Source organism: Hemicordylus capensis, chromosome 16 (genome assembly GCF_027244095.1).
Source record: "Hemicordylus capensis ecotype Gifberg chromosome 16, rHemCap1.1.pri, whole genome shotgun sequence".
Taxonomy (NCBI): Eukaryota; Metazoa; Chordata; class Lepidosauria; order Squamata; family Cordylidae; genus Hemicordylus; species Hemicordylus capensis.
In genome coordinates, this window is record NC_069672.1 from 15,680,790 (window position 1) to 15,704,548 (window position 23,759).

The 23,759-nt window shown below is 54.7% G+C and overlaps 3 protein-coding genes across 5 annotated transcripts in view; 2 read left to right on the forward strand and 1 right to left on the reverse strand.

The window, feature by feature from the left end:
• Positions 1–7,244, forward strand: part of CAPZB (capping actin protein of muscle Z-line subunit beta) — a 44,727-nt gene extending 37,483 nt beyond the window's left edge. The window contains exons 7-10 of one of the 2 annotated variants that reach the window (XM_053280610.1): positions 623–688; positions 1,979–2,055; positions 3,556–3,668; positions 6,324–7,244. In XM_053280610.1, the coding sequence (XP_053136585.1) occupies positions 623–688; positions 1,979–2,055; positions 3,556–3,658 (246 nt within the window). In that variant the 3' untranslated portion in view covers positions 3,659–3,668; positions 6,324–7,244. The remainder of the gene's footprint in view (positions 1–622; positions 689–1,978; positions 2,056–3,555; positions 3,669–6,323) is intronic. The other variant, XM_053280611.1, reaches the window with a different exon arrangement.
• A 1,049-nt stretch (positions 7,245–8,293) lies between these two features.
• On the reverse strand, positions 8,294–16,490 carry SLC66A1 (solute carrier family 66 member 1). Of its 2 annotated transcripts, none has more exons than XM_053280608.1 (8): positions 15,825–16,490; positions 14,156–14,441; positions 13,360–13,489; positions 13,140–13,227; positions 11,410–11,564; positions 10,570–10,662; positions 9,667–9,852; positions 8,294–8,935 (listed from the first exon to the last, which is right to left on the reverse strand). In XM_053280608.1, the coding sequence occupies exons 2-8, from the start codon at positions 14,326–14,328 to the stop codon at positions 8,813–8,815; spliced, it is 948 nt and encodes a 315-aa protein (XP_053136583.1). In that variant the 5' UTR covers positions 14,329–14,441; positions 15,825–16,490; the 3' UTR covers positions 8,294–8,812. The 2 variants fall into 2 exon arrangements, with proteins under 2 accessions (XP_053136583.1, XP_053136582.1); XM_053280607.1 differs by lacking the exon at positions 15,825–16,490 and adding an exon at positions 15,481–15,618.
• A 568-nt stretch (positions 16,491–17,058) lies between these two features.
• AKR7A2 (aldo-keto reductase family 7 member A2) lies at positions 17,059–23,141 on the forward strand. The gene is made up of 7 exons (XM_053280609.1): positions 17,059–17,402; positions 19,181–19,368; positions 19,782–19,886; positions 20,670–20,766; positions 21,147–21,246; positions 21,563–21,692; positions 22,545–23,141. Exons 1-7 carry the CDS (start codon positions 17,108–17,110, stop codon positions 22,704–22,706), a joined length of 1,077 nt encoding a protein of 358 aa, XP_053136584.1. The 5' UTR covers positions 17,059–17,107; the 3' UTR covers positions 22,707–23,141.
• The last annotated feature ends 618 nt before the right edge of the window (positions 23,142–23,759 follow it).

Below are 23,759 nucleotides of genomic sequence, written 5' to 3' on the forward strand. Positions count from 1 at the left end.
CCCCCCCCGCACCCCGCTTCCCTATTTCCAGCTCTCGGGGCGGCTGCCAGCAGGCCGCCCAGGTGTGGAGGCCGACAGGCAGCCGGGGAGGGGGGAGAGGCTCCACGCCGGGGAAGCCGGCGGGCCAGAATTCGCCGGGCCGCCTCTGCCCTCCTCCGCTGTGCCTGCGGGGGCCCCCCGAGCCCCCTCCGGGCGGACATTCCTTCCCAGCGCACACTCTCTCCGCCCGCCCCCAGAGGCCTTCGTCTCTCGGCCCTCGCCGCTCTGTGCATTTTCACAAACGGCGGAGGGCCGACTAATTGGGAGCTGGCACCTTGCCACCGCGCAGGTCCCGTCTGGCCTCGGAGGCCCTGGCTGGCTTGCGTGCGCCCCGCCGGCCTCTCCAGGCGCACTCGCTGTGTGTGTGTTGCGGGGAGGCCCTGTAAGGGCCCCCCCTTAAAGATGATGCCCTGAGGGCCCCTCTCTCTCTCTGGGGCCCCCCACAAGTAGCCAGACCCTGGGGGTCCTGCTTCAGTGGGGTGGTGGTGGTTTCATCCCGCCCCCCCGCCCCCATGTGGCTGTGTCCTTGTGAAGCCTCTTCTCCTTCTCCCCTCCTAACCGGATCTTCCTTCTTCCCTCCCAGATGGAGAAAGACGAGACTGTGAGCGATTCCTCTCCGCACATAGCCAACATCGGCCGCTTGGTAGAGGTGGGTCTTTTTTGGGGGAGCCGGGCCGGTGGGGAGTGGGGGGGGCCTTCCTGGCCCCTCAGAGGAAGCGGCCCTTCTGCCGAGTCCGACCATCGGTCCGTCTCGCCCTCGCACGCTGGTGCAGCCGCTCTTCCTCCCAGAAGAGCGGCAGGGGTCTCTTCCAGCCCTTTCTGGAGACGGTGCCGGGAAATGAGCCTGGCACCTTCTGCAGGCGAGCAGGCAGGGGCTCTTCCCAGGGTGGCCCCATCCCCTAAGCGAGGCGGGGGGAGGGTCTTCCAGGTCTCCCATGCGTGGACCCTGCTTGGCAAAGGGGACCATTCCTGCTTGCCACCACCAGGCCGGCTCTCCTCCCTGCTCGTGGGCTCCAACCAGCTCGCTGGCTTCCGTCTTCCTGCACAGATCATCTGCCCTTAGAGCTGGTGGGCGCAGTTCACCCCCCAGGGGAGTAGCACCCAGGGCTGGGAAGTGGGAACCCTGGGTTAGGGTGTCCGATCCAGCGTGAGAAGACAACATCAGCCTTTGACGGTTGGAAGGGATCCTGGGTTTTTATGCAGGGCTAACTTTTCAAAAGACCACAGCCAACCGAAGAAGCCAGACCCCTCTGTTCTGTGGCTGCCTGCTGCCCCCTGCCGGTGGAGACCAGAACCTTCTGGCTTTAAACTCTGTACCAAAGCAATGGGGTCCTTCATCCTCCCTCCCCTGTTCTTTCTTTCTTTTTCTTGTATTAGAAGTCCAACGCTGAGACTATGGCTCAGTTCACTAGTAGGGCCTGCTCCTGTATAAATTTAATTTAATTAACTTAATCACATGGCATCTTAAAAATGGGCAGGTCAGCTGGGGAGGGTCAGAGCCTGCCTGCTCTGCAGAGGTACAAACGGTGACCCCTGGTTGGCCAAAGAAGGAGGAAGCCCAGAGGGGAGTCTGTGAACTTTCTGTGTTGAGCTCAAATGCAGCGGAGGCAAAAGCAGTGGCTGCCGTAACTGGCCGCCCCGCAGCCTGTGCTCCTGGCTGAGCTGCCTCGGGGGTCCGCAGGTTGCCTTCAAAGCCCCACCAGCCTCGGTTTGCAAACCCTCCTCCAAGGCCAGCCCATGGGGCAGGCTGTTCCTCTGTCAAGCAGCTCTTGGGGTTCGGAAGCGCCTCCTGAGGCCTAGCCAGGATCTGCTTCCTTGATATGCCAGCTCGGGAGATGTTGCAGACCGCCGGCTCCTTCGACGCTGGAAGGTGGCTGCCGTCGCATCCCTTCACCCTCTCGCCTCCGAGTTAAATTTGGCTTCTCTTTCTCTCTCCTAGGACATGGAGAATAAAATCAGGAGTACACTGAACGAGATTTATTTTGGAAAGACGAAGGACATTGTCAACGGGCTGAGGTAACTGAGGGTCTGCAGTGTGACGGTCCTCTCTGCTCTCTTCCTCCTCTCCCTCCTGTTCCAGAAAGGCCCGTCTTGGGCGGCCTGTGCTGGGAGTCCTGCTGCCGTGATCTTAAGCCGCCCCTTAAGGCAGGGATTCTCAGCCTTGGGTCCCCAGGCGTTGTTGGATCACAACTCCCATAACCCCCCCGCCACAGTGGGCCACTGTGGCAAGAGACGATGGGAGTGGTGGTCCCACGATGTCTGGGGGCCCAAGGTGGAGGGGACTCCCTGCCTTAAGGGCACCTCTCCCTGGGCTGTCTTGGCCACAGCACTGGAAGGTCCCCAGTCCCGGTCCCATAAAGACCCCGTTGGCTGCAACTCACATTTCCGTCATCCTGCCATTGTGGGCAACGTCCAGTTTTTCCTTCGGACCCAGTCTCGCTGTGTATGCACATTTGTCTGTCTGTCTCTCCCTCTCTCTCTGTGTGTGTCTCTTCTGCCCTTTTAAAGTCAGTGATGACATCAGCCCTATGAAGGCGGAGATTTCAGCTGTTGGCCAGGTAGCAAGCTTTGGGGTTGTGCAGATCGCTTCGCATCAGATGATGCTCTCTGCATGACTCGGTAGCTTGCTACCTTCTTGGCGGCCGTCTCTTCCTCCCTCGTACTGCGCTGTCAACGGACTTCTGACTGGGGACACGGCGTCTTTGGTGTCCTGCCTTTTCCTTCAGCGGGGCTCTTTGCCACTCAAAGTATTTGGTGTCTGGCTCTCCCTTCCCCGGATCTCTCTAGCGGCTGTTTCTCCTCTTCCTGCAACTTCGTCTCGGAGGCTCCCAAAATCCTACTTGGGTCGGACTGTGAGCCGTCGATGGGGAGATGGATGCTCACTGTGATTCTTGGCAAAGTCTCCACCCCTAGAGCTGGGGAAGAAGTGATGGCATTGCAAGGCTTTCAGTGGCGTCTTGAAAGCTTTGGGAAACACAGAGACTGCTCTCCGATTGCATCAATGCTGTCAGAGTGGAAATGGAAATGGGCAGGAACGCCCTCCAGTGATGACTCTACGGAGAGCGTGTAACTGTGACCCTGACCCTTTCCTCTGTGCAGAAATGACTGCCGTTTTCTACCCCAAGGGTCTGGGGGTCGGGATAAACCAGGGGTGGGGGACCTTGGCCCTCCTGCAGATGTTGGCCTACAGTTCCCATAATCCCTAGCTAATTGGCCTCTGTGGCTGGGGATGATGGGAGTTGTAGTCCAAAAAAAGGCTGGAGGGCCAAGGTTCTCCACCCCTGGGATGAACGAAGGCAGGGGATGACACAGAGCGAGCTGCAAGTGCCACCGTGAATGGCTGCCTCTTCTCCATCTCTGGGGGAGGCCGGAGGGGAAGACGTTGCCCGGAATCCCAATGAGCCTCCCTTCCCCGGTGACGGCCCGAATGTGTGGGCCCGGCTCTCCCTCTTGTGACCTGTTCTCTTTCCTCCTTTGCTCCCCCCTTCTTCCCGTCTCCACGCCTGCTCTCTCTAGATCTATTGACGCTATTCCTGACAACCAAAAGTATAAGCAGTTGCAGCGGGAGCTCTCCCAAGTGCTGACCCAGCGCCAGATGTACATTCAGCCGGATAACTGAGCCGGCCCAGGTACCCCCTGCCTGCCCCGCCCCCCACCGGCCCGCGAGGCGCACCCCCCCGGCACTAAAACCACCCCCTTAACGTGGCCGAGAGACGCCGGCTTCTGCTGAGCACGCCGGCCGCCTCTCCACACAAACTAACCGTTAACTCTCGCGGATAACTGACCAGTTGAAAGGGAAGCGGGGTTTGGGGTGGGGTGGGGGTTTCTCTTATTTCGCTCCAAGCCTTGACTTGTTCCACTTTGCCTGTTGGTGTTTTTGGAGTTCCTTGCATTTGCCGTGTGAAGGATTGTGTGTGTGTGTAGTGTGTGCAGCGTGGCTTGGACACGGGGCAAGCTAGCGAGGGAAACGCACCTTGCGGCCAGGGCTGTGTGTCCTGCGTGTGGGAATCAGAGCGGCAGTTTCCATGGAGAAGGCGGACGGGGTGACGGCCAGGAACCCCCTAACCCGCACGGGGTTGCAAACTTTGCACAACTTTGGCCCTGCTCCAGCTGTTCTTGGACCGCGGCTCTCGGCATTCCCAGCCAGCGTGGCCAGCAGCCGGGGATGATGGGAGCTGTAGTCCCGCACTTGTTAGAGCGGCCAGGTTACACTGCCCTGGCCTACAGGTTTGCATGGTGCCTCCTGGTTAGGAGTGCTGAGACCCTCTGCCCCTCCGGCTCCTGCCACTCCAGCACGAGTTTCCCCGCGCAGTTTCGGACATCATAATGTCTAGGAATGTTGCCGCCTCCCCCGCCCGCCAGTGGGAGGCCGATTCCTGCAGCCCTCCAGCACTCCTGCCACTTGGGGTGGACGGACACACAGCCCGGCTTCAAAGGTGGAGGGGGGTGGGCCCTGTGTAGCGATGGGAGCAGAGGAGCCAAGCTTCAGCCGGCTCGCCGCAGTCGCTGGACGGCTGGTTCACGAGCCAAGCCCCCTGGCCCTTGGCCTTTGCCCTTGCTCCTCCTCTTCCCTGCACCAGCTGCCCACACAGCCGAGGACGAGGTGAATATTCACTTGCCGCTTCTGGCGTCCTGGGAGCTTGGATCCCCCTCTGCTCCGACGCTGCGCGGCCCCCTTTTCTAGCCCTTCCTTCTCGGGCAGGGGATGGTGGGAGGAAGGGAGAGCATTGGGGCGCTTGTGCTTCGGGGTACTAACGGCTTCGGCTGCATGGTGAGGCTGCAGCCCCAGGCAGGGGGCCTAACTTCCCGCGACTTCGGTTTCTAACCTGCTGTGAGGATCCTGTCTGAGCAAAGAGCAGAAAAGCCGGGCTTGTGTTGAGGGGGACGGGCGAGTCTGAACTCTTCTGGAACTTCTCCGGGGTGCTGACGGAGCTTTCTGGCTCTGCTCTCCGAGGGGACCCTGGAGCGGCCCGGCCGTCCAGTGCAAGGAAAGCTCCAGAGCGTTGGGGACGGCAGGCCTTTCCCAGTGCAAGACTGGGTGGTGATCAGCACACGAGGAAAGGACTCTCACACTGAAGGGGTCTTTTTTTTTTTTTTTTGCCAAAGTGCCCCCCACTGGAAAAATAGGGGCGGCCATTGCTCGAACGAAAGCTCCTCAGCAGACCAGCCTGGAAAACTCTTTGAAAGGGTGGCTGCTCGTTCCTTTTGGTGCCTGATGTGCCCCCCCCGGGAGGGAGGGGTCGCACTGATGCATTGGAAGCCTCGGATGCCCCACCTGTCTGTTTAGAAAGGAAATCAAAAACGAAGCCCCTGCCAGAACAGCTCACCGTTAAAACTCTCTTAAGAACATCAGGATGCCACTCTGTTATTAAAACAGCAGGAAAACGTCAGCAGATAGGAACATAGGAAGCTGCCATATACTGAGTCAGACCCTTGATCCATTTAGCTCAGTATTGTCTACACAGACTGGCAGCAGCTTCTCCAAGCTTGCAGGCAGGAAATATCTCTCCCAGCGCTATCTCAGAGAAGCCAGGGAGGGAACTTGGAACCTTCTACTCTTCCCAGAGCAGCTTCACGCCCTGAGGGGAATATCTTCCAGTGCTCACACTTCTAGTCTCCCATTCAAATACAAACCAGGGCAGACCCTGCTTAGCTAGGGGACAAGTCATACTTGTTACCCCAAGACTAGCTCTCCTCTCTAGACCAGGTCTCCTGGTCCCAAAGCCCAGGCTTTCTAATGTAAGTGCTTGGCACCTGGAAGGCACAAGATGTTCCGCTAGGAAGATGCACCCTTGTAGGGAGAGCATTCCAAAAGAGGAGACCCCTCGCTGAATTCCACGAGGGCTAAAAGCAGCCAGGCGGAATTGCCCGGCTTTGTTAAAATAGATCTATCAGGGCAAATAGCTCGAGAGCAAGTAGAAAGGTCTTTGCCAGGAAAGAGAACTCCAGAATCATCTGGAAGGAGAGGATTCTGCCGCAGGCAGGCAGTCTGTGAGCGGAACCACCACCAAAAAGACCCTGTTCCTGGTGCCCTGCTCGTTTGACCTCCGAAGGCAAGGATGCCCAGAGAAGGGCTCCCCGCCATGACCTTAATGTTTGGACAGGGTCGGGTCCTGGCCGTGTTCCAGGTCTCCTCCCCACGAAAGCCTAGCCTGCCGCCGCCTTCTTCTTCGATTGCCCCCACAGCCTCAGCCCCAGGAGGGAAATTGAATGCCTCCACGCCCAGCCTCTTTCTGCCGCACTCCTCCTAACACCCCCCTCCCTTTTCTCTCCTCCTCCTCCAGGTCTGTGCAGACTTTTGCGGACAAATCAAAGCAAGAAGCTCTTAAGAACGACCTGGTGGAGGCTTTGAAGAGAAAGCAGCAAAGTTAAAACAAAAAAAACCAACAGCTCCGTTGACGATGCTAACAAAACATGCCATGCACTCATTAGATTCTTTTTCTTAGAAAACATTTCCCCCCCCTCTCCCTCCCCCTCCCCCCCTTTGCCGGCCTGCCCCATTTTTTTCTTTGACATCATTTCCTATTCACAATCCTGTTCCACTCAGAGCACTGCCTCCCCTCCATGAATAAAGCTGTATAAACTTTTCCCGGTCTCTTGCAGCTTACTTTACATCCTCTTTCATTGTCGCAGCCGCGGGAAGCATTTCTGCCGAGAGATCCACCTTTTTCTCCCCCGCGGCTGCCTGCCTCTTTTTCTCTCCCCCACCATTTATATACACAAACCCAGCAGTCATTCTGTTACGTATCTTCCCCCCTCCCCTCCGCCCCACTTGCTCTGCATTCTTTCCCATCTTTTGTTACATTGGTGTAAAAAATGTAAAACAAAAAAAAAAACTTTATTAAATACTGTGGTGTGTGAAAGAGCGGGGGGGGAGACCTCCTGGAAAATGTGTTCCATGTATGTTTGGGGAAGGGCTGTGGGGGGGAGGGCAGCAAGGTGGGGTTGGGGGCAGAGGGCTGGCGCCTACCCCCCCCCCACCGTGAGCTGTGTGAAAAGGCTGAAAGTTTGGTTCTTCTAGCGGGCTGGGGAGGCGTGTGTTCCTCTTCCCCGTGTTTGGTTTCCAAGGAATGCAAAATATCAAGGGTTTTTTTTTTCCTGGTTGCTTTTTATTTGTAATGCTTTAAACTTGAATCTACACCTTATATTGGAGCCTCCTCACCTACAAGAGGAAAAAAATAATAAATTGCAAAAAAATGAAAACATTCCTGGAAAGTCGGTAGTTTTTGCCACCCCCCTGCATTTGATTCCTGGCGGTTCAGGGTTGTGCCAGGTAGCGGTTCATAGATTGAATAATGCCCAGGCTTTCTTGCTTTGTATAGCTGGATGGAGCTGTATTACACTGTGGTGAATTAAAATCCTGTGCTAAGGAAAGCTGGATTCTGCAGCCAGCAGAATGGGATGCATCGTTTCTCTTGTCTGCTTAAGGTACCACTCTTCTACCAAGGGACCCCCAGCCATTTGTAGCTTAAAATAATGGCCAGTGAGGCAAGACTGGGATGGAGAAAGAGATTCAGCCCCACTCCTAGGCAGCAGTGGGTCAACAAAAGTTTCTGACACAGAATAGTTCAACAGCCAGTAAATGGCACTGGCTCCAAAGCTCAGGGCAGGAGCGAAGGTGATCGATATCCTACATATTTAATAGCTTGGCTCCCTGAAAGCCAAGTCACAGGATCAGAGAGCCTTGGGAACCAGTTTTTCTTGAGTTTTACTGTGGAGCATGAAGCTCGCAATTGTCTGCAGGAAGGCAGTAAAGATCAGGACCAAGAGGCAGAGAGTGACAGACATTTCTCCTGCCAATGCTTGGATTTCTAGATGAAGCAGAGTGCACAAGCTGATTGCAGAAAATGCATCCACTGCATAGCACCTTAAGGTGGGGGTGAGGTTTTAGCTCCGTGGAAGAGCATCTGCTTGCTTGTATGCCGAAGGCCCCGGCTTCCATCCCTGGCAGCATCTCCAGGAAGGACTGGGAAAGACCTCTGCTTGAAGCCAGTCAGAACAGACAAGACTCTGCTTAAAGTCCAGCCCTCCCCTAGACCAGTGCTCTGCTCTCACTGTATTGACCCAGGATCCCCCAAGTGTTTCGGTAGTTGAAAACAGGAGGTGGTCTTGAGTTCAGAATCCTGTTCCTTTCGAGGAAATGCAGGTGTAGCCTGCATTTCGCCTCTGCTGCTTAAGGGGATCGTCTTAAATCCAGAGTCCTCTTGCATCCAGGTAACAAAAGGCAATCCACACAAACATTTACAGACACACATACTGGTTGAAGGGTTTATTTCTCCCCTGCTGTCCACATGTGCCACTAAAATGCCTTTTTTTAAAAAAAAAAATGCCCCATATACAAAGAACTGACCAGTGTCCCTTGGCCCAGACTGGCTTTGGAGAAACAGAGGTGCACATGTGATTGGTGAAGTGCAAACACAGCAGCCGTGCCCAGGTGCCACCGGTCATGCCTTAATCCCTTCCCCCCAGCTGTGGCTAGCTTTGCCGCTTCGAGGAGTCCTGAACAGTCCTAGCAAAGTAAACATTAAAAGAAAAAGAAAATTCCTCAGCTTAAGTAAGTCCTGTTGGGTTCATCCTCGTTTCTTCTTAAAACAGAAAGAGTTGCTTAGGCGGTAGGGAGCTTCTCGCAGCCCGTTCCTTGGGAAGAAGAGACCAGGTGGGACGCAGGCTTCCTCTCCGAAGCGAGGAGGCACAGAATCCCCGAGCCGCGTCCCGCTGCTGCTGCTGCTGCAAAAGCGATGCGCCAGGGGTCTTGGGTCGGCCTCTCCAACTTTCAGTGTCTGCACATGGTCGGGTCCGCCAGCTTTCCAGACTCTTCGCTGCTAAGGAGAGAGTCTCTTTCTTCCAGCGCTGCTGGTAGCGTCGTCTGCCGGTAGGCAACGAACTGGAAAGAGATCTGGGGTGTGTGGGAGTTAAGGTCTGTATTGGTAACGGGAAGGACAACTTCGGCCTTTACCGGGAAAGCCTGTCCCCCTGCCTTTTTGGCAAACTCTTTTGGTTTTGTCCATTTGAACACATTACTTCGGAGGTGCCCAAACCTGGGTGTCTGGATGATCTTGGACTACAACTCCTATCATCCCCTACCACAGTGGCTGCGTTGGCAGGGGACAATGGGAGGAGTAGTCCATCATCCAGATACCCAAGTTCAAACACCCCTGTGTTCTCAAAAAGCGCTATTGCCTACACGCCTCTTTCTCCACCCAAATTCAAAAGGCTAACTTCCAAGCTCCAAAGCTGTTTGGGGTCTGGAATTCGGGGAGCCCAAAGATCCCGCATGACTCGGTCTGACACACAAGGCTAGCCTTCGAGGCCCTTTTCTAGGAGGTTGGCCTTGATGGGCTCCTTAATGAGTTTCACCATTAGGACCTCTCTGGAGAAAACCAGGGAGTCTTGACCCTTTCAATAAACGCGTTTCATCCACAGCTTTTCGGCCGTCTCTCTGAACAGAGACACACAGGGCTGCAGAACAGGGCCCTGCTAAATTCAAGGCTGGGAGCTTCCTCCCAAGCAAGCGTGTGCAGGACGACGGCCTCCAAAGTCTCAAAAGCCGAAACCCACCCTCGCCTCGGTTGCACTCGGACGCAAACGTCAGAGCGAGGGAGGGCAGCCTGGCCACCGGAAGGATACGACAATGTCCAGAAAGAGGACGCCCAAGCTGCCGACCAGCCAAGGGAGGTGGTGGACCACGTAGCTGCCTTCCGTCTGGCCTGGGTCCGGGTTCTTCATGAGGACGCCCACGCCGTACAACGTGTTCCCAAGCATCACCAGCGCAAAGAGAGAGAAAGAGATCCCGGTGGTGGACTGCCTCTTGAACTGCAAGGCAACGACAGCGTGTTTCGGTTGGGACATGTACGTAGACTTACGATCAACGCTTCTGGGGTTACGGGGGTGGGTGGGGTGCGGTTCTCCTTGCTCCACGTTGCTCTACGGCAGGGATCTAGCCCTTCCCCAGATCCTCCCCCAGGTCCTTCCTTTCCCCTCCATCTTGCTTGTCTAATCCCAGATTATAAGCACTCGGCTACTTCTTGAATCCAAAGCTGACAGATACTTATACCCGGCTTTCCAACAAAAAGTCCCCAAAGTGGTTTACACAGATATAAGTAAAGATGGATCCCTGTCCCCAAAGGGCTCACCGTCTTAAAAACTCAAGATAGAAACCTGAACACAAACCCGCTTAGTCAGGCTTTTTAGTTTTATTGTTTTAAAGCTCTGGTTTGAGAGTTTTTGATTGCATTTCAAATTGTTTTGTGTTAAAATGTTCTAATGGTTTTATATTGGGACCTGCCCAGGGACTTTTTTTGTTTGTTTGGGGTGGTATATACATGTACTAAATAAATAATAGACACCAGCAATAGCCACTGGAGGGATGCTGTGCTGGGGTCGGATAGGGGCAGTTGCTCTCCCCCTGCTCAATACAAGAGAATTATTGGCAATGAGTTCCCGGCAAACTTTAGACTTTAGCAAGGTGAGCTGAGGTCCTCTCCTGACCTGGCTTGGAAGAGGTGCCCCCACCTCCTTTGTAACACTTACGTTGGTGTAGATCTGGGGGAGCCGGGAAAGCAAGTACAGCACCGATGCAATGGACCCGATCATGAAGCCAATGATTTCCTTCCTGGTGAAAGGCTGTGGAAGAGATGAGTGGTTAAGAACATGGGCTGCTTTACGTTCTAAAACCCAGATCATAAAAGATGGAGCCTGCTTTTTGCAGGGAAACTTCACCACAAAGTGATAAAATGCTGGCTAATTCTTTTATGATCTCCCCTGTGTCTCTCTTCTCCACTCTGGCTGATGGGTCAACAACAATATTTATATACTGCTTTTCAACAAGAAGTTCCCAAAGCGGCTTGCTTAAATAAATAAAGATAAAGATGGCTCCCTGTCCCCAAAGGGCTCACCATCGAAAAAGAAACACAAGATGGACACTGGCAACAGCCACTGGAGGGACGCTGTGCTGGGGACGGAGAGGACCAGTTGCTCCCCCCCCTGCTCAATACAAGAGAATCGCCACTTTAAAAACATGCCTGTCTGCTCAGTCAGCAGGTCGGTCATTGAGGACACTGCACACAACCTGTTCCTGCTACAGGGCTGGTGACAGCAGCCAGGTTAGGATTTATGTTCACAAGAGAGAGAAAAAAAACAAGAGGAGTCCTCTCCATTGTGTTTTCGGGGGCATGGGGTCAGAGCTCAGTAGCAGGCCACCTGCTTTGCATGCAGATGGTCCTGGATTCAATCCCAGGCAACATTGGGGACGCTGCCTGAAACCTTGGAGAGCTGCTGCCAGTCAGTGCAGACAATGCAGATCTGGGTGGCCGAAAGGTCTGACTCAGTACACGGCAGCTTCCCACGTTCCTTTTCAAGCAAGCAACTCACCTCCCACTCGGGTTCCTCCTCCGAAGAGAGAAGTGCCCTCCCTTTGAAGACTGCCGTCCCTTCGCCAACAGGAGATTTCGGTTCGACTAGGAGGGAGGTTGCCGACAGAGTCCCCACCACAATGAAGGCGCAGACGGCATTAATCGGAGCAGAAACTGAGAAGGAGAAGAGCGGGGGGCAGTGAGGACCACAGGGCGTCCCCTCCCTATCCTCCTCGGTCCAAGGATTTGGGACTGACCCCCTGCATTTCCCCCCCACTCATTTACGCTTCGTTTTCAACCCAACACTGGAAGAAACCAGCCACAGAGACCAACCCTAGGCTATCTCTCCAAGATCTAAACCTCAGTGTTGAGTATCTCCGGAGGAGAGATAGAGAAAGAGGCAATCCAGTTATCTGCAGACAGGAAGCGGTTCGGAGTTACGATCAAGCAGGGCAACCGGTCTGCTGAGAAGACGGCTCTTCCAAAAGCTCAGAGTTTCCTCCGGGCCACAGATCGTGTGTCCACAAATCGGGGCTTGTTACTCAGCACCTAACGGCGCAGCGGGGAAGTGACTGGATTAGCAAGCCAGAGGTTGCTGGTTCGAAACCCCGCTGGTCTGTTCCCCAGAATATGGGAAACTCCTATATATGATATAGGCAGATGCTGAAAGGCATCGTCTCATACTGTGTGGGAGGAGGCCATGGGAAGCCCCTCCTGTATTCTACCACAGAAAACACCTATATCTCTGTGGTTGCCAGGAGTTGAAACCGACTTGACAGCACACTTTACCTTTACTCGGTGGTGGGGTTCACACTGAGCACTGGAGCAAATTCAGTAGTGCCTCAGAGCCTGTGCAGAGTGCACCACCACACCGCTGCCTGTTTTCTCCCTCCCCCCCTGGAAATCTCCTAGCGGCTTGAACCTCTCCTAGCGGCCGATCCCAACAAAGCAGTAACGAAGAAGCACTCTGTGCATGCACAGAGAAGAAGTTACACACTCCTGGGCTGGACTCAAACACGATGGAAACAGGTTAGCCCCCAGCTCAAGTGGAACTCTGGGGATTTTATTCTCTGCCACGGGATGTGGCGATAGCCACCAGCTTGAACATAAGACAGCCCGGCTGCTGGATCAGGCCCAAGGAAGCCCATCTAGTCCAGCTTCCTGTTCCCCACAGTGGCCCACCTCTGGGAAGCCCACAGGCCAGAGGTCTGTGCATGCCCTCTTCTCCTGCTGTGGCTCCCCTGCAACTGGGATCCAGAGGCATCGTGCCTCTGAGGCTGGAGGTGGCCGTTGACTAGTAGCCACTGAGACCGGCCCTCCATGAATTTGTCTAAGCCCCTTTTAAAGCCATCCGAGCTGATGGCCATCAACGCATCCCCTGGCAAAACATTCCATAGATTGATTATGCGCTGTGCGGAATGGATGGCTGTAGAGGGGGCTTAGACAAAGTCAGGGAGGACAGAGGTATCCTTGGCTACTGGTCTTGATGGCTACAGGCCACCTCCAGCCTCCGAGGCAGGATGCCTCTGAGTACCAGTTGCAGGGGAGTAAAAGCAGCAGGAGGGAGGGCCTGCCTGCATCTTTTGCCTGTAGCTTCCAGCGGCATCTGGTGGGCCACTGTGGGAAACAGGATGCTGGACTAGATGGGCCTGATCCGGCAGGGCTGTCCTGATGTTCTTGGGAAGACTGCCCTGGCAGAACGTCGCCGTCTAACCGGCCACGGCATTGGGCACGGAGACATCTACTCACAGCCTTCCCTCTGGTTCTTGATCTTGTAGTAGAGGTACAAGGAGAGCATGAGCAGGTCAGCCAGGACGTAATAAATGGCCGTGTACACCTGGGAGAGGAGAGAGGCGCCCCAGTCAGGGGGTGCTGGCAGGGCCACGGCAACCACCCCCTGCCAGGAGGGCGGAGGGCCGTTCCAGGGCCCTCCATCCCAAACCCTACGCACAGGCAAGGCGCCGGATACCTGCAGGGGCAGCTGGTTAGCCAACAAAGATCCGATCAGGTTTAAGGTGTCTCCTCCCAGCCATCCCAGCAGGAAGTAAATAGACAGGGCTTGATCCATGATGCCCGTTTTACAGGCTTGGTAGTATTGGCTGCGGGGAGAGGAGAGAAAGAGAGCATTAATCTGCAGGAGCGGGCTGGGCCGTTTCCATTTGACTCCTCTGGGCCCCAGGGGCAAGTCGATTCTCCCTCCAGACCCCGCCGGGTAAGGCCAAGAGAGCTGCCGAGAAGCCGTTTCGCTTTCCTTTTAGCCATAAGCAGCTGACATGGACTAGCATCAGCAAATACGCTTGGCAAACCAGCCCAAGCCAGCCCCTGCTTCGAGGGCTAGGAAGGACGCTCTGCTTGGAACCTTGGAGAAGCCGCTGCCGGTCAGAGTAGGCAGTGCTGAACTAGAGGGACCAAGGGTCTGACTCAGTCGATGGCCGCTTCCCAAGGAGAGCTAAAACCCCTTGTTTTCTGGCGGGGCTGGGGAGGTTTCGATGGAGCCGCTGGCAGGAGGAAGGGCCAGTGGGATTTATGGGTGGGTGCGGGGAAAGGGGCGATTTTAGGATCGGCTCACATGCAGTTGCGGCACGAGACAGAAGCACATTCCTGGCGGAGGAAGTGACTCATTCCTCCCCCGGAGTTTAGTCACCTCCGATGAACCGTCTCGGCCCCAGCCGGGTGGCTCCGGCAGGGGAAGCCGCTGCCTGCCTGGGAATCTCTCGGGGTTGCTTAAGGTGCCCCCAAAGAGGAAGTGCCCGGCTCCTACTTACGGGAAAGAGGCGGCCGCGAAGCAGAGGATGGACACCAGGCCCAGCACCACACTGGCCACATCCCAGCCGTCCTCGGCGCATTCGTGGAAGACGGCCAGGATCCACTGAGAGCCATTCGGGCAGCTGGAAAGATTCCCGCTCGGGGTGCCGAACCTCCGGGAGTGCGCGTCCATCGTGCCCGCCTGGCAGGGAGCGTCCTGGAGCGCGCGCGTGTGGGGGGGGGGCTCAGTGGCAGACGTCACGCCCGGCACCCCAGGAAAGAGGAGTCCATCGCTCAGTCGCAAACCTGCCAGGGGTCAAACACAGGGGGTGAAAGGTGAAGGGGGAAATCACAGGGGGCTGGCCCGACCCGGGTCTGCGGCAGACCCCTGCCTTGGGGTGGCCATGTGTGGGTCAACCGCAAAGGGCGTCAAACCGGTTTGGCTTTCGAATGACTTCCTCCACGGATGGGAGTTCCATTGGCCCAGCTAGCTCAGGAATGTCTGCTCTGACGGGCAGCGGCTCTCCCAGGTTCCAGGCGGGAGACGCTCCCAGCCCTCCCTGGAGAGGCTGCCAGGGAGGGAACCCGGGGCTTCCTCCATGCGACGCCACTGAGCCGTGACCCCCTAATCCAGTTTGATCGGTGCTGGGGTTCTGTGTTTGGGAGCAGTGACAAGCGGAGCTGAAGCGGGTTCAAAGTCGCCGTATGGATGGGCCCAGTACCAGCCACCCTTCTCCACTTGTAAGATTAGCTTGTGGAACTCACTGCCCCAAGACATGAGTCGAGGTCGCGTTTCGGAAGGGAAACGGGAGCGCTCTTAGCCACTGGGGGGCCTCCATGTTGAGGAGCAGTCTGCCCCCGTGTCCTAGAGTCCAGGGACAAGCTATTTCCTTCCTGGGTGTGCACTGCCCAGAACCCTCTGTCCTCATGCGCTGCAATAAAGAACCGTGACCGAGTCAGCTGAGAGGATTGTTGTCATGCAGGGCGGACAGACCCGTCAGCACATTGCAATTCGACAAGGGCTGTTGGAAGACAGTTTAAAACCGGCTGGCCAGCCGGGCGTTTTGCAAAGCTCCAGCCAGAGATATGGGGACCATCTGGCCCAGGGAGGACTTTGGCCTCCAAGGATCGCCCACCGGGAGGAAGATTCCCCCCAAAACAGATCCCAGCAGAAACGGCATTTCAGCAGAAAAACGGTTTATGATGCCACCCTCTCCCAGTCCCCGGGGACAGGCTTTTTTTTTGCAAAGGAGTTTCCACCCTTGTTTTTAACAGAATGGAGCTCAACACCCTTTTCAAGCTTATGTTGGGAGCACAGTTTGGGCTGTGGCTTAAATCCCGGTACCTTTTGGTTTTCGGAAGTGACCCAGGGAAGACATTGAGGCCCTGTTCTGGATCAGGCCCAAGAAAGCCCCCCGAGGCCAGCATCCCGTTTCCCACAGTGGCCCACTCGATGCATTTGGCCTCCGAGGCCGGGGGTGGCCTCTAGCCGCCAGCCTAGTAGCCACGGGCAGACCTGCCCTCCGTGAATCTGGCCAGGAAGAGGGAGGCAAGGAAGGAAGGAAGGAAGGAGCCTCCTTAGGCTTGGCTCAGAAAGAGAGCCCTCGCAGCCCTCCTCGCCCCCTGCCCTACTGCGGGGTAAGAACCCCGCCCCGGAGGCAAAAAAAAAAAAAAAGGGTCCCCACTCACCGGAGCCTTTTGTTTCCAAAGGAGGCGGGGGGGGGCTTCAGCTCCTCCGGCGCATCTCCTTTTCAGCCACGTTGGCTGCCAGCCTCCCAGCTGGGTTCACACGCTAACCCGGAGCAAGAGAAACGAAGCCGCGGAGCAGCCTCCCGTTCTGTGTGTTGTTTTTTTGCCCCGGCGGCGGCGGCGGGAGCTCCGGCTCCTCCCCTGCGCGGCTGCCGGGCGAGCGTCGGGCTTCCCTCTGCTGATGCAGGCAAGTCAGCTGGTCTGGGGGCCCGCCCGCCCCATAGAGGGGTGGGAGGGAGGGAGGGATTGCCCTTTGCCCCGCCTCCGCCCCGGAGCGGGTCGGAATCAGCCCGGGAGAAGAAGCCGCAAGCTAGCCGAGGAGGGTCACTCACAGTGCTGCTGCTATGGAGGATGCTGGCAGCCGCAGCTCGAGCGGCTCTGAGCATGTGCAGAGTTTTTTTGGCCAGGGCATCCTGCAGTTAAAAAAAGTTCGCTTCTTTTTTTTAAAAAAAAAAAGGAAAGGGCTTCTCGCAGAGTGCTTTGCTGGCACGAACTGAAGCAGGCGAGAAACCAAACCGTGGGAGACCTGCAAGCTGGTCTCCTTCCTGTGTGCGCGTGTGCCTTTGGACAACAGCAACAACGACTGTAAGCTACTCGAAGCAGGGACCTGCCAGTGCCATGCCTTTTGAAGGCGCCCTGCTCACTACGACACAATATTGCCACCACCAACAAAGTCGTATTATTACCTCATCCGCCTTATGATGCCTGTTGCATGCTGTGAGAGTTGGGGCGGCGGAGCCTCCTCGTCCAGGAGCAGTCTACCTTGGAACAGCCGTCGCTGGAGAGACAGACGGCAGGAGAAGGGGCTGTTGGAAGCAGGACGCTGGGCGAGGCTGCCCTTTGGTCTGAGCCAGGCAGTAAGGGCTCTCTGAGATGGCTCGACCTCCTCACCTGCACCTGCTGGGTCAGCCAGGAGTGGAAGGTCGGGCTTCCATGTTCAGGAGCAGTCTACCTCCCAGGGTGCTGGGGCAAAGCGCAGGTGGTACTAGTCACGGTTCCTCCACCATGCCCAGCCCGCCGGGAAGTTCTTATTTCCTACATAAACAGCCTTGAGCCATTTCCTACATAAACAGCCTTGTTTATGGGCGGTAATAGAAACCAAATAATTCAAATAATAAACAAAGTCTCCCTTTTTTCACTCCGCTCAGGAATTTTGAGACGGTCCCTACCGAGGGGGGCGGGGGAAACCGAGGGAGGTGGCCGCGCAGGCGCAGAAGAGCGCGATGCGAGCGCCCGTGCGCGGCTGGGGCCGGAGTCTTTGCAGCGGGCTGCGAGTTCGAGTCGCGATGTCGGCGGCGGCGGCGGCGGCGCAATGCGGGCAGGGCGGCCGGGTGCGCTCGGTGCTGGGCACCATGGAGTTCGGGCGGCGGGTGGGCCCGGAGGCCAGCGGGGCCATGCTCCGAGCCTTCCTGGCCCGCGGGCAGACCCAGCTGGACACCGCCTACATGTACGCGGGCGGCGAGTCTGAGCGCATCCTGGGCGCCCTGCTGGCTGCAGACCCCAAAGCTGCGGGGACAGGTAGGGAGGCAGCGGGCTCCTCCGGCGGGACGGCGCCAGGGGGCCTCTGAGCGCCTGCAGAGCGCTCTTGCGTCCAGCAGGCCGAATCCGGATTAACCCGCGGGAGGCGGGGGTGCATGCACCTGGAAGCCAGCTCTCTTTGCCTCTGCAGCCAGGAGGGTGCCCCTGGCCGCGTACAGAGAGCCCTGCCTTCTCCACGGCGTCCAGTCTTCACTCCAGCCTTAATCTGGATTAACCTCGGGGAGGCTGGGCTGGGCTGGGCTGCAGCCTGCACCTGCTGGGGAAGGCGTTTAAATCTGCCTTTGCAACCAGGAGAGGGGCCTCTGACCACACGCAGAGAGGGCTTTGCATTCCCTGAGAAGCCCAGTCCAATTCCAGGCTGAATCCGGATTAAGATGGGGGAGGCTGGGGACTGGGGTGCATGCACCTGGAAGCCATTTATCGTTGCCCGTGCAGCCATGAGGTTGCTCCTGGCCGCGTACAGAGAACCTTGCCTTCTCCGTGGAGTTCCGTCCAGCTCAAGCCTTAATCCAGATTAAGACGGGGAGGGAAGGAGGGCTGGGGTGGTGCACCAGGCCACTTAGCTCAGCCTGTGTAAGCAAGAGGGTGCGGCTCTGACCCCATGCAGAGGGTCTTTTGCTCCCCGTCAAGGCTAACCCGATTTCAGACTTAAATCCAGATTAATCTAGGGGTGATGGGGTGTAAGAGATTCGGGAGGAAAGGAGGGGCTGGAGTATCAAACTGGGGAGCTTCTTCCACAAGTTGGCCCACTGTGCACACAACCCCCCAGGTCTCCTTCGTAGTTCTTTGTCGATATTTGGCCCTTTGCCCTCTAATCACTTCCCCATGGAAAGAAGCCTTTGTCCTTCCCCCCCAGAGGGCTGACAATCTGGTTATTCAACAACACATCGAACTGCAAGGCTGTTGGCAAATGTCAAGAACCTCCCCTTCAGTCCAGCGGTTAGAAACTTCCAAGGGGAGAAAGAAAAAGAGTGGCGGTGGAGAAGTTGCCAGAGTCCAGCACTGATACTTCCTGCTGAATCTTGGGTGTGCAGCCTGGTGGTTAGGCGGAAAAAGAAAAGTCGCTCTGCATATGCTCAGAGTTGCTCTCGCCATCCTTACGCTTGTGGTCAGAGACTGAGCTGCAGCACTCGGATGGGTCCGTCCGTGGTCCAAGGTGCTTTCTGGTTCCTGTTATGGCCTGATTACATAGGAAGCTGCCGTATGCTGAGTCAGACCCTGGGTCTATACGGCTCAGTATTGTCTACACAGACTGGCAGCGGCTTCTCCCAGGTTGCAGGCAGGAATCTTTCCCAGCCCTCTCTTGGAGATGCTGCCAATGGTTGAATCTGGGACCTTCTGCATGCAAAGGCCCCATGTAGGAGGCAGCGTACTGGGAACTTACCGTGGGGAAACGACCTGCTTTCATTTTTTCAGAGGCAGTGTCAAGCCAGCGTGGTGTAGTGGTTAGGCCAGCAGTTCTTAAGTTATTTGATGGAGCCTCCATGTTTTGAGGTTGTCTACCCCAGAGTGCCAAAGGACAAAAGTCACAACAGTCTACTTCACCATGCACTGATTGTGAGCTGCCCCAGGGTTCCTCGAGACACCTGGCTGATCAAGGTGCAAAACAGTCTTTATTTTATTCCCCCCCCCCCTTAATGTCAGAATATTGCCTTTTCTCTGGCTTGGGGGACTCCAGCATGTGGCTGCCTGGACTCAGATCTCGGATTAAGAAATGCAAGGTCCTTTCACTTCACACTCTTGTCTCTCTCCGCCAGTTAAAGTGGCCACAAAGGCCAACCCCTGGGATGGCAAAACGCTGAAGGCTGAGAGCGTCCGCTCCCAGTTGGAGACGTCCCTCCAGAGGCTGCAGATGAAGAGCGTCGATCTCTTCTACCTCCACGCTCCCGATCACGAAACACCCGTGGAGGAGACGCTGCGGGCTTGCAACGAGCTCCACAAACAGGTGTGAAAAATGGGACGCTTGGAAGCTGCCTCATTCTGGGACAAGCAGGGAATCAGTAGTTAGGCATGGAGCTCCCAAGTCCTGGGGCAGTCTACCACTGAATACCAGTTATGCTACAAGCAGCCAGGGATGGTGATTGCCTTCACGCCCTGTTTGTGAGCTTCCCGGAAGCATCTGGATGCTGCTGGGCTGGTTGGAACAGAAGCTAGGGTGGCCGTAAGTCCGGAATCTTGATGATGATTAGCGAGGCTTGACTAGAAGACCTCCCGAGGTCCCTTCCAGCTCTAAAATTTGAGGATTCTATGAACGCTGGCCTCATGCAGCTGGGCTCCACTTCTAGCTTTACATTTCCCATCACAGCTGCACAAACCCAGGACTAAAGACGCTGAGGCATCTGCTTTTTCTTTCGACAGGGGAAGTTTAAGGAACTTGGCCTCTCTAACTACGCTTCTTGGGAGGTGGCAGAGATCTGTACCATCTGCAAGTCAAACAGCTGGCTGCTGCCAACGGTGTACCAGGTGAGAGACTTGTGCTGACCCAGCTGTTCTTCTTTTACCACCTGATTTTTATTTTTTACTCAGGTTTCCTCTGCAGCCAGAGTTTGACTTGATGTTCCAGATGCCACCTCTTTTACGGGGCTTCGCTACTCTGCTTCTAGCAGACTGATCTGCAGGCTTTGGCCACGTGCTGGTTTCCTGCTCATCTGTTTGCTTTTAAAGGCACAACCTGGCGGTTTCCCCCCACCTCTGCTATGGGGCAACCCACAGCTCTGTGTTTTTGCTGGAAAGGTAGTCTCAGCTCCCCACTGAGACTGTATTTGATTGGATTTATTTAGCATACTTGTATTACCGCCCACTACCGAAGTCTCTAGGCAGTTTACAACATTAAAACAAAACAATTTAAAAACATATAAAAGTTCAAATAGCTAAAAAGCACTAAAGAGCTAAAAAGCTTGAAGAGATGTGTCTTCAGCTTGTTTCCTAAAGGTGCAGATTATTATTTATAAAGGCAGATTTATTATTTATTTGGATCACAGCACCCAGATTTTGGAACATTCTCCCCAGAGGATGGGTTCAACCTTTATTGCTAGCTTTTGAGTACCAAAAACGTATTATTTCAGCAGGCATTTTTTTTAGGAGTAGATTTTCTCCGGGTTTTGTGCCTTTGCTCCTCTTCTCTTTCTCCTTGTTGGAATGTTATTCTGCTTATTCCGTATTGATATAAGCCACCCCTGACATTGTATAAGAGGCCCACAGCTTGCATCAAGGGCACCTTCTGAAGCTCTCCTCTTTTAAATCAAGGGCATGTACAATGCAACCACCCGCCAGGTGGAGACGGAGCTCCTGCCGTGCCTGAGACATTTCGGGATCCGGTTCTACGCCTACAATCCTCTGGCCGGTATGGTTGGCTGGGGAGAGGGATGGTTTGGGAACAGCAGCATCTGGTGGAGACCGGGCTACTCAGAGCAGCCGTCCCGCTTGGATTGTGCACAGACATTTCCACCTCTCCATGTTTTACTAATTGTAAAAATACAATATTTATATTGTATTGAAAACAACAACACAGGATTTCCCCCAAGCACCTGGAGTGTTTATCTGCTCTAGTGTTTATTCTGTGCTTTGTTCTTTCATTCAAGTACTTTTCGTCACTGAAACAGTTAAACACATGTTGAAATCTGCTCGGATGAGGCCCAGGGCTTTGTGATTGATGGAGAGGCCAGCCAATTGGCTTACGCTTTCCTAACATTCCATCTGCTAAAGGCAGGCTGTTATTTACAGGCGGGCTTCTGACCGGGAAGTACAAGTACGAAGACAAAGACTCGAGCCAGCCCACTGGCAGGTTTTTCGGCAATGACTGGGCCAAAGTCTACAGGGACAGGTGGGTCTGCAGCGGAAGAGGCTAGCCTCCAGTGCTAACCTCTTAAATGCTAGCCTCTTTGGCAGGAAGCTGAACTGCTGAGGTTGGATAGGGAGGTTGTACCTAATCGGATTAGCACACTGGGATAACTTTTATTAGACTTTTGTGTACGATACTAACATGAATTAGAACAGAATCCTGGTATTCCCAAAGGTATAGGTGTTGTCTCCGAGACACTGAGATGGCTACTACTCAAGGTTGTGTGTCTGTTTAAAAATGAAAAGAAAAAGAAAAAAATCAGGAATAAGAGTTTCATCGGAACAAATCTTCCCTGCAGATACTGGAAAAAGCACCATTTCCAAGCGATCGCCCTGGTGGAAAGTGCGTTGCAGGAGGCCTACGGGTCAACCCCCACCAGCCTGACTTCAGCGGCTCTGCGCTGGATGTACCATCACTCAAAGCTGCAGGTAACTGTGAGGTTTGCTGTGGGACCCAGATGTTCTTGCAAGGATTTGGGCAGAGACTGGGCAGAGGAAAGGGTTAGCGTCCGGCGACAAGGAAGAAGTTTGTTTTGGTTGCTGTAGGCCCGACGGTCAGGACAGCCAAAGAAAGGATTGCAATGCTGTCATCTCTTTTCCATCTCAGAAAACTGGGTGGGTTCTCCCCTCCCTAGCTCTCAAGGCCTTTCCTCATCAACCCAGTCCCTGCCGTCTGAACAAGTGGGAGGAGATACTGTGTAGAACAATGGTGTGGCTCAGTATCTTGCAGCTTCCTATGTTCCCCTACACTGTTGCTCTTCTGGCTCCAACTGAATTCCTGTAAGCGTTTGTCCCCTGCAGATGGTCCCCTGTAACAGGATTCCCAGACGTTGATGACAAGCGAAGAGCACAGCATTTCTTGCTGGTGTCTTTCATATGCTGCTTGTTTAGACTGCGAAGCCCTTTGGGGACAGGCAGCCATTTAATGAATTAATTTTATTTCTGTATGTAAACTGCTTTGAGAACTTTGGTTGAAAGGGGGTATAGAAATATCTGTCGTATGTACGTATGTCGTACTACTACAACACCCATAATCCCGGAGGGTTATGGAAGTTGCAGTCTGCGGCATCTGGGAATCACTGTTACTGGGGAAACTGCTGACCAGCCCTTCTGGCTGATGTGCTTGCAAAGGATGTTTGCCCAGACACATCTAGTAGTTCATGCCCAAAGTTCCAGTGGGGGTCAACCCTTGGCTGAAGACCAGCCACGCAGCTTGAAGTTGTTGCGGTGTCAATCCAGAGAGTTTGGGCGGCAGGCATTAACCCCCTTTCCCTTTCCCAGGGTGACCACGGGGACGCCGTGATCATTGGGATGTCCAGTATGGACCAGTTGCAGCAAAACCTCAACTGCAGCGAGGAGGGTCCCCTTCTGCCCAGTGTGGTGGAAGCCTTCGAGAAAGCCTGGCATCTCACGGCTCACGATTGTCCCAACTACTTCCGCTGAACGTTGGCAGGCCGGAGGAGAAATGGGGTTGCTGGCCAGCTACCCTTTTCTCTGGGACTTGCTTTTCTAAAAGCATCGTCCTCTTGCTGGTGAGAGCCCGGTCCCCCATCTCCTAAAGCACCTAATAAATACAGAGCCAATACCACTGTTGCCTTGGGGGGGAAGATGGCACTTTTCTCCTGTGCAGCATCTCCCGATTTCTCCTCCTCTTCTCCCGATTTGCCCACACTCTCTGCTAAAACACTACTTATTAACAGAGCCTTTAATGGGTTAGGGTCACCAGTTGATTCAAAAAAGTTAGGAAGAGAGAGAATTTAAACCGGGTTCAGGAAACGGACCGATCTTTGCTTTTTTCATAATCAGTGGACTTCTCTATCTTGAATTCCTATTGTCTGTTGGAGACGTTACCAGAATAAATGTTTCTAAACAAAAGGATTTGCAAAGATTTGATGGGTGTGTTATTGAAATAGGTGGCAGAGCTAAATATCTGCTCCTCATGTACACAGACATACTTCCGTTCTGGTACTAGAAGAGGGGATGCAAATTTGAGATGGCAGGAACTGTCCTTACCCTCAAAGTAGACTTGGGATGGGGGAAGAAAGTTTTTCATGCAATGCACCATTAATTTAAGAAGCTCACTGACGCAGGAGCTGGCCATAGGCAAGATGGTTTGAAGAGGGGATCAGAGAGTGATTCGGGGAGCTCTAAGAAGCCCTTCCTTAAGCTCTAACAGGCCCTGACAATTTTTCTTCAAATCTAGGAGCCAGTCCAAAAATTTTGGACTCGGGCAATGGATGCTTGCCAAAATTACCAGACTTAGTGATGGGTATTATGGAGGAGGGTGGGAGAAAATGGGCTTCTCTTCATCTTCTTGACAAGTATCCTACTTAGGACAGAAATAGAGCTGCCTGCGACAAATAAGAACTGTATTAAACAACTCTGCATCTGAATATCCTAGTCGAGATGCCACGGTTTAATTTCTAGGTGCCGCGGATCCCCGGCAGCTGGGATTTGTCACAAGCTATAAACCTCAGCCGTCCTCTGCTTCTTCAG